We start from the raw sequence: 8780 nt of genomic DNA on the forward strand, positions 1-8780 counted from the left end.
TTGTTCACATGGAAAGTGCACACATCACAAACTGTTTCAAAGTGCCTACATAATTACATTGGGTAACACTTTATTTGAAGGGGGGTGAATAAGACTGACATGACACTGTCATAAACATGAATAAGCCTTCATGACGCTTTATGACTGTTGTCATAAAGCGTCAGTCATAAATGACGCTTTATGACTGTTGTCATAAAGCGTCATTCGGTAAATTATTTGACATTATCTTGACATTAACCAAGAAATCATTACTGATATAAATTTGTTATAAAAGTATTATTAATAATATTAATAAAATTAGGTATCTTTATGTTATTAAAGGTAAAGTTTAAACAGTAATGATTTCTTGGTTAATGTCAAGTTGTCATAACAAAGACATTTTGAATAATGTCAACTTTGTATTAAAAGTGTCATAATTTACCGAATGACGCTTTATGACAACAGTCATAAATATTCATGAAGGCTTATTCATGTTCATGACAGGTGTTATGTCATGTTTATGACAGTGTCATGTCAGTCTTATTCACCCCCCTTCAAATAAAGTGTTACCAAAATGTGTTTTAGCTACTTGTTGCATCAGATTAGTACTTTATTTTCTGGGAAGAGACATATTTGTTCTCTGGATCACTTCCCTGCAAAATCACAAAGTCTTAAAGGTTTTTTTTTGTCTCGTTTCTATTGTAAATATCTTTGTACACTTGAATTAAAACTAAACTAAACTAACTTACAAGTGGCTTTTCAGCAGGACATAGGAGTTTTATGTTAACAATGAAAAAGTTTAGTTCTACTGGCAGATTATTTCAATCATATTGAGACATGTTTTTACATGTAAGTGAAATAATCTGCCTGTGAAACTAGAACTGGGTTGCTAGGCAACAGGCTTGGCTTGGCCTGGGTTGCTAGGTAACGGCACAGTGCCAGCTGAATGTGAAATAAATTAAATAAATTCTCAGTGAAACATGCACTTTTTCATTTATAATAAGGAATTATTGATGTAAAACAGGCTCATATATCTTGTTGAAAAGTTACTTGTAAGTCAGATTCGTCGTATTTCAAATGTACAAAGATATTTGGACCAGAAACTAAACAAAAATACTGACCCAGAACCAGATGTTTAGCTGCATGTCATTCTCAGAGTTGGGTAGTAACTAGTTGCATTTACTCAATTACTTCAACTCGAGTATCTTTTTGGCAAAAATGTACTTTTACTTTTACTTGAGTAAAATATTTTGAAGTATAGCTGCTCTGAGTGGAGTAAAATTGACAAATAAATTTTAAGTAAAAATACACCAGACAGAACCAAAAACCTACAAACATATTTTTGCTCAATTAAAAGTCAAAAGTAGCCATTCAAGAAATCACTCCTGTAAGAATAAAAAGTATTTGGTAAAAAGGCGACTTAAACTGATCAAAACGTAATTTAATATGTAAAAATCACATCACCAGATTGACCAAAATATAACATTATGTGGAAATTTTGGTGTTGTAAGGACCATTGTGAATCCTCCAGCTGCTGACTGACAACAGGCTGGGTAGACTCAAGCAAATGTTTAACTAAATAACTAACTTTATTGCTGGTCATGACAAGCTAAGTAAACACAAATATATTTTATAGTTTAGTTTAAATAAGGACATTTAACAAAAAAAGAAGAAGGGTAATTTCCTTTACTTTTTATTTATGTTAATTTTATGTTGTTTTTCAGATCAACAAAGTGTTCGTGAATCCAAACCTGGTTCTTATTTTGTCCAAAATGCAGAAACAATAAAAAATTTGTATTTAAATAACATTTTTAGCTCTAGACTTACAAAGAGTTGCTCTAAATAATGGATCAATTCAATTAAAACTTGAATTGTGGAATGTCCACATATTATCTTTGGATTACACAAAAAAAAACAAGCTTAGTGATTAGATGTTAATTAGAATGAGCACTTCAGCTAAATTTAGGAGAACATTTCTTATTCTAAACATTAATACTTGGTAGAAATAGGGCCAGAGTGTGTTGAAAACATTCTAGATTTCCTTGAAATTATTTGTTTTCATTAAACTCTGCCATCTAGATAAACTGGGTGGCCGAGAGTGATGAAACCATCTGAAATGTTGCTCAAAGGTGATTGGCTGAAACCAAAACCAAACACAAAAAAGCTCATAAACCTCAAACATAACACCTGGTTATATGTGTAGTTTTCAGTGTCAGCTTCTAAAAAATACATTCTCATTAAAGGTTATACACATTTCTGGCACCAATTCATTCAGAAGTTTGAGTATTTCAGTCTCCAGCATCAGTTTAGACAAATCATTCCCACTTTGTAATGCTTACTTTTCATTGTTCATGTGCAAAACTTCACCAATTTGGGACTTAAAAAAGAAAAAAACTGGAAATTATGTGAGAAATTCCTACTAATATGTCTAAGATTTAGAAAAATAAAGGCTTCATTTGGGGAAAAACAACAGATTACAAATCTTTCTTTTCTAGAAAATGCCTTAAAGTGAAGAGTATTAATCAGATCTGATGTGTCTTTTTTATATCCTGTTTGGATTTTTTTACATTAATATTCTCACAATGGAAAAAAATCCCAACTCAAATGTTCACCTTTGACCTAAATAGTGATGTCATAAGATTGTTCCAGCTCATTTTGTTTACTGCTTACTGGTTTCATTTTAGGGAAACAAACATGGAGGAAATTATTTAAAAAATCCAGAATATCATCTGGTTTGTGTGGAAAAATCACACAAGTCTCGATCTGTATCCTAACAAACTCTGAGGCATCTAAAGCATTCATTTAACGAAAAGAGGTCATATAGCGCAAACATTCACCAACTTTCTGATTAATATTAAAAAGAAGTAGCTGATCATTAATTAATATAACAACCAAACAAAACTGCTCAGTGAAAGGTTGCTAGGAAAACCCCTTAGAGCGGCGCACCCTGAGTAGTTCACGCATTCTAGGCGCTAAACCGCTAGCTCCGCCCTGCATGAAAAGTAATTTTTACTAAGTTCAGCTCATTTAATTTCAACTGAAGCGAATTGAAATCGATGGAAATGTAGAAATGTGAAGAAGGGGAATGAAGATGAGGAGGACCAGATGGAGGAAGAGTCGAAAGTCGGCCATGTTTGTGCTTCTGCTAGTTACAAAATGCTAACCGGAAATGCTAACTGGAAAGGAAACTCAAGCTGTTTACGGTAGGCATCAGGATCAAAACATTTTCTCAGACATATTAGATGAGTTTGATATAAAACTTTCCTTTTAGACATCCATTTGTTATCTTTCCATTTGTTTTGATTTCGCGCTAGCGCTAGCTAATTACTTTAGCTCCTGCTAATGGTTTTGGTTACAGTGCTAGGCATTGTGCAGGTGAAAAAATGGCAACCTGCGTAGGCGAAAAATATAGTAAAAATATACAGTTTCGTTAGTTATTTAGTTTCTACTTATCACAAACACCAACTTTTAGATAAACAGGAAAATTGCAACATATTTAGGCCAACATGTTTCACAATCCCTGGACGAATAGATTAACATATTTCCATACATGATTGTTATTTATTTTATATTTAGGTCATATTTAAATAACTTCCAATATAACACTTGCTATTGTTTTTAATACAAATTTTATCTTGCTTATGGTTATATTGTATTACTAATAATCAACACTTTGGATGGAATAGCTTGTGAACAAATACATAATTTCCCCTGCTCAGTAAAGTATATTACATTCTTTCTAGTTGTGGATCCATTTAGTGGACAGCCCACAGTATCACTCTTCTTATCAGCCGAAAATGTAAACCCCAAACAAACACATTAAAGTAATTATTGAACCTTCTGGTGACAAAATGACCTTTTTATTTGTCTCTAAGAGATAAAATCAGCTAAAGAGACTCTTAGCTGACCATCAAAATGCTAATTTAATGAGGTAAGGTCCACCTTCAAACTCTGAATGTAGTTTCTGCTGTTAAGTAAGACCGGGTTTTCCCTCTTTTTCAACAAAATTTCTTTACTAATTCTTTGTAAGTTCATAAAAATGAACCATCAGCATTAAAAGTATAATTTTTTTCAAACTCTTCAGGAAGAAGCAGCAAAACGGCACTGACATTTACACTTCCTGTTGTAATTTGTGGTGAAAAATACGTCACAAACGTTCTTCATGACGTATCTGAATCCAGTGAACAAAAGCATTTTGGTCTAGTTTTTAGTGCAAATCTCTTAGTATACTTTAAATAAAACAAAACTAACTTACAGGTAACTTTTCAACAAGAATTAAGATCTTGTTTTAAGTTATTAATTCCCTAATGTTGATTTAAAAAATACTGGTTATAAGTGAAATAATCTTCCAGTGGAACTAGACATTTTTTCAATTTTATAAGTTAAAATATTTTGCTTCACTGGCAGATTTTACTTATAGCATGCACTTTTTAAATATTATTAAGCAATTATTGACTTAAACTCATGCATCTTGCTAAAAAGTTACTTGTAAGTTAGTTTTGCTTTATTTCAATTGAACAAAAACATATATGAGGTACAAAGTGTTGAAAATTCAACCAAAAGAAACAGAAAATTCGCTCAGGAATGAACCTTCTCTGACTATTTTACCTGGCAACTGTTGGTGCCACAACAACAAAGGAGAAAAAGTTAAACTCCAAGTATGGTCACACCTTGACTCTTGCACTAATGCCTAATTAAAATAGGCTTAATTAGGTGTTAAACATACTTTTAAAATTAGAATGAGTCACTCTGTGTTGTACTTTTGAAGTAGGTCAGTGAATTTGTTTGTGGGCGGTACCTGGTGCTGTGGATCTGGACCGTGAAGCGGGCGTCTGGGGGGGTCCGCGGGTCCGGCCAGAACCTCAGGATGTGCTCCATGTTGTAGGAGGTGATGGAAACGTTGGCCGGCGCTGGGAGGGAAACGCAGACTGCTGCAGAAACATGCAGAGAAACATTTAAAAAACACGCAAAAACAAAAATACAGATGTCCTTCTGGTCAAAAAACAACAAGGAGAGGTGGAAGAGGACCCTAAAACTGTAGTATAAGTAAAAGTAGAACTACTTCAACATATTTTTAGTCAAATAAAACTAAAAAGTAGCCACCCAAAAAGTTACTTGAGTGAAAAAGTAGAGGTGTGCCGATCGATCGGTCACCGATCATAATCGGGCCGATTTTCGTGAAAAAGTGCATGATCGGTGATCGGCGATCATTGGCTCTTGTTGCCGATACCGATCATCTCATTTCGCAGCCTGCCTGTGCAGCTGGTCTCCTCTTTCCTTCACACTGCGCAAACGCGCAGCAACAAATCCTAAGCGATGTGTAACTATAACGCACTGAGTGAATGGGGAAGTTTGCGTGTTGCGGCGGAAAATTGAAGCACGTCAAAATGCATCAACACAACGAATCTAATATGGCATAAAAACAATGTCATACTTGACGGAGTTAGGCTACATCGAGGCTCACTGCAGTAAAAAAGACATACGGAGGATCAGATAGCAAGTAAAGCAGTGCACAGCTACAAACACTCACCCGGATTAGCATGACGGTCAGAAAGCTAAGCAAATAGCCTGGAAAATGATTTAAGTCTTCGAGCTGCGATGTAAGACGCTGGTTCTGCTCTCGCTGTTGAACCGCTGCTACAGGTAGTAATATTTCACAGACGGAGCTTCGCTTCTGCTCCACCTGGTAGTGACTCACACCGAACCTCTGTTTAAAGCTGCAGCATCTAACCTAAAAAAATTTTTTTTACATACGTATTAAAACTTTAGTTGTCCTAACATGAGACAGATAATCTCTAAAAAAACAATCGATCTCCTCCCTCATCTGCTCCGCTCAGTCAGAAACAGCCAATCAGAGCTAGCAGTAATCAACTAGCCGCCAAGCTATCAGGAAGTTTTCATTCAGTAACTCTGGATTGTTTATTGTAAGACGTATTGTATTGTATTGAACCTGTTTTTGCCTTTGAATGTTAAGTTTTATACTTGATTTTTTTGGCAATGTTGAGAGGTTTTATTTTGGCTCTTTGTATTATTTAGCCTCTTCAGAGACTTCATATGTTATCAGTCTGTTAAAGATAGTATTATCAATAGCAGTACAATTTGCACAATGCCTGTTTAGTTTAGTTTTCTTCTTGAAAAAAGTTATTAAAAACAAGTTTTTGTCTAAATAAAGGTGATTTCATGGTTCCTTTTTCCACATAATGTAACCAGTAGTGTTTATGATAAAAAATAAATAAATAATTATGTGATCGGTATCGGTGATCGGTATCGGTGATCGGCCCTCATGGGTGAGGAAAAAACCTGATCGGCACATCTCTATGAAAAAGTATTTGGTAGACAGTCTGACCAAAAAATCAATCATTTAATATCTAAAAATACATAATCAGATGGACCAAAATGTAAAGTTATGTGTAAATTTGGAGTATTTTATGAACAAAAGTGGAAATAATTTATATAAATAACATAATTACAAAGTAACAAAATCAGGCAAAAAAGAAAAAGAAAAAATCCCAAATCCTTTTATTTTAATGTAAAGTTTATGAAACTTTGACAAAATCTTCAGCATATTTTTACTGAAGTGAAAGTAAAAGGTGGCCGTCCATGAAATTACTCAGGTAAGAATAAAAAAAGTATTTGGTAAAAGGTCGACTCAAGTACTGAGTAACTGATCAAATTATCAATCATTTAACATTTTAAAATGACATCAACAGATGGACCAGAACATAAAGTTAAGTAGAAATTGGGGTATTTTAAAGATGAAAATGACACTAATTTATATGAATAACAAAAAGGCAAAAGAAAATGTTTCCAAATCAGTTTTTTCAACAAAAAACTGATGAAACTTTAACAGAAACCTCAGGTGTGTATCTGTGTCTGCTGAAGTTTTGGTTAAATTAGTTGGTTAATTTCTTATTTAGAGGGTAGAATATAAGTAAGAGTAGAAATACTTCATAATAAAGTTACTCAAGTGAGTAAATGTAACTAGTTACTGGAAATAAGAGACACTAAAGAACATCAACAAGCCAGAGTTAATTCAACGAGTAAGTCCAACAGAGGTTCAGAGATGTTTTGAAGTGAAGGCAGGTGAGTTTACCCAGGTGTAGGAGCAGGAGAAGCAGCGTCCACAGCCCCATCGTCCCCCCCATAGGGTTGAAGCTGGCAGCGGTCGGGGAAGCGTTGTTGTCTTGTCAGAGGTAAAAGACGCACACTGGGAGGTGATGGGGGTGATGGTGTGGGGGCTGGGAAACCAGATCCGTCACTCAAAGTTTCTGTTTCCTGAGAAGTCCCTCCCTGTGTGTCTGCAGCCTGAACGGACGGCGACACACACACAGAGAGAGAGCACCGTTCTGAAACCAGAGGATCCAAACAGCACAGTCATGAGATAAACTGATCAGATGATTTTTTTAATCTCCAGTTTAACTCCTGTAAATCCAGATGATCCTGCACTGCAAAAACACAAAATCCTACCACGGCTTTTGTCTAGTTTCTACTTTACCTAGTGCATTTGTAGGAACTTCTTTTAAGTCAATAATTCCCTAACATTGATTTTTTAAAAAGTATAAGTTACACTCATAAATTATTTCACTTGTAACAAGGAAAAATGTCTTATTGGTGAAAAAAATCTGAAAATCAATTTTAAAGGATTTGACATAAAACAAGCTTTTTAAACATCTTTTTAAAAAAAGTTACTTGTAAGTTAGTTTTGTCTTATTTCAAATGCACTAAGATGTTTGCACTAGAAACTAAACCAAAAATACTTGGTAAGATTTTGTCTTATTGCAGTGTAAGCATCGAAAAACACAATATAAATACACCGTTTGGATAAATAAGTCCAGGAAAACAAGTTCCTGAAAAAAGGATTAATAATCCTTAGAGATTTGAAATGTGTTAAATTAGTCCCACAAATCAGATTTTCTGAATTTAATCTCTGATTCTTCACTCATTTGTCTTTGGAAAATACTTCCAGTTTACTCAATCTAGTCACACAGTCTTAATCCCAATTACACCAAGACTTTGACTAGGCCATTTTGACACCTGATAGAAGGTGAATCTTCATGTCTTTTTCAGCATCCAACATATTTTCCCCCCCATGTTTCTCCTGTTTTTATCTTCCAATCAATTATCTCTGGTGATGAAACAGTCCCACATCATGCTGCTGCCACCACCATGTTTCATTACAGAAATAATGCACTTTGATGGATGAGCTGCTTTCTTCCAAGTTCCTTTAATTTACCATTCAAGATTGTCCCAGAATGTGCAAAATATTATTTTTTAAAAATTTTATCAAAAGATATTTTGTGTAAATATTGGGCACATCGTCTCTTGAATCTTATTTTATAAATTCAGAAATGCAACAGAATTCCAATTAAAATATATATATTTCTATATTAAAGTATAGAGGTACATATTAATCCAGAAAGACATGCAGATGGTAGATTGCTCAACAGAAATGTAAACACTTCATCATTCAAACTGATTTTTTATAAACAGGTTGAGTTTAAAAATATTAATATAGTTTAACAGACTTTTGCTACATTTTTCCCCACATTTCATATTACATTTATGAAATAAAGAATCAAAAACTAGAATCACAATAAAATAAGTTACAATAAGGAAATATATTTAAATTTGAATTTAATTGAAGCCAAATACTGCAGATTGTCCAACATTAATAATTTAAATATTATTTATTTGGTTTAAAGTCTCAATGAGTGTAAATCCAGCAGTAAAACATGGTGGAGGTCCCATCATTCGCCGTGTTGGAGATCTTATAAAACATTAAATAAACTCAACTTGCTAAA

General features: G+C 34.0%; 1 protein-coding gene across 2 annotated transcripts in view; it reads right to left on the bottom strand.

Annotated features, from left to right (window-relative positions):
• LOC106954040 (interferon alpha/beta receptor 2-like) overlaps positions 1-7312 on the bottom strand; it is an 18169-nt gene extending 10857 nt beyond the window's left edge. For both annotated transcript variants that reach the window (XM_015043260.1, XM_015043261.1), the window contains exons 1-2: positions 7073-7312; positions 4778-4910 (exon numbers count right to left, since the gene is read on the bottom strand). In XM_015043260.1, coding sequence (XP_014898746.1) covers positions 4778-4910; positions 7073-7124 — 185 coding nt within the window. In that variant the 5' untranslated portion in view covers positions 7125-7312. The remainder of the gene's footprint in view (positions 1-4777; positions 4911-7072) is intronic.
• Positions 7313-8780: the final 1468 nt, after the last annotated feature.

The sequence above is a fragment of the Poecilia latipinna genome, unplaced genomic scaffold (assembly GCF_001443285.1).
Source record: "Poecilia latipinna isolate Pla-1442-1.1 unplaced genomic scaffold, P_latipinna-1.0 Scaffold622, whole genome shotgun sequence".
NCBI lineage: Eukaryota > Metazoa > Chordata > Actinopteri > Cyprinodontiformes > Poeciliidae > Poecilia > Poecilia latipinna.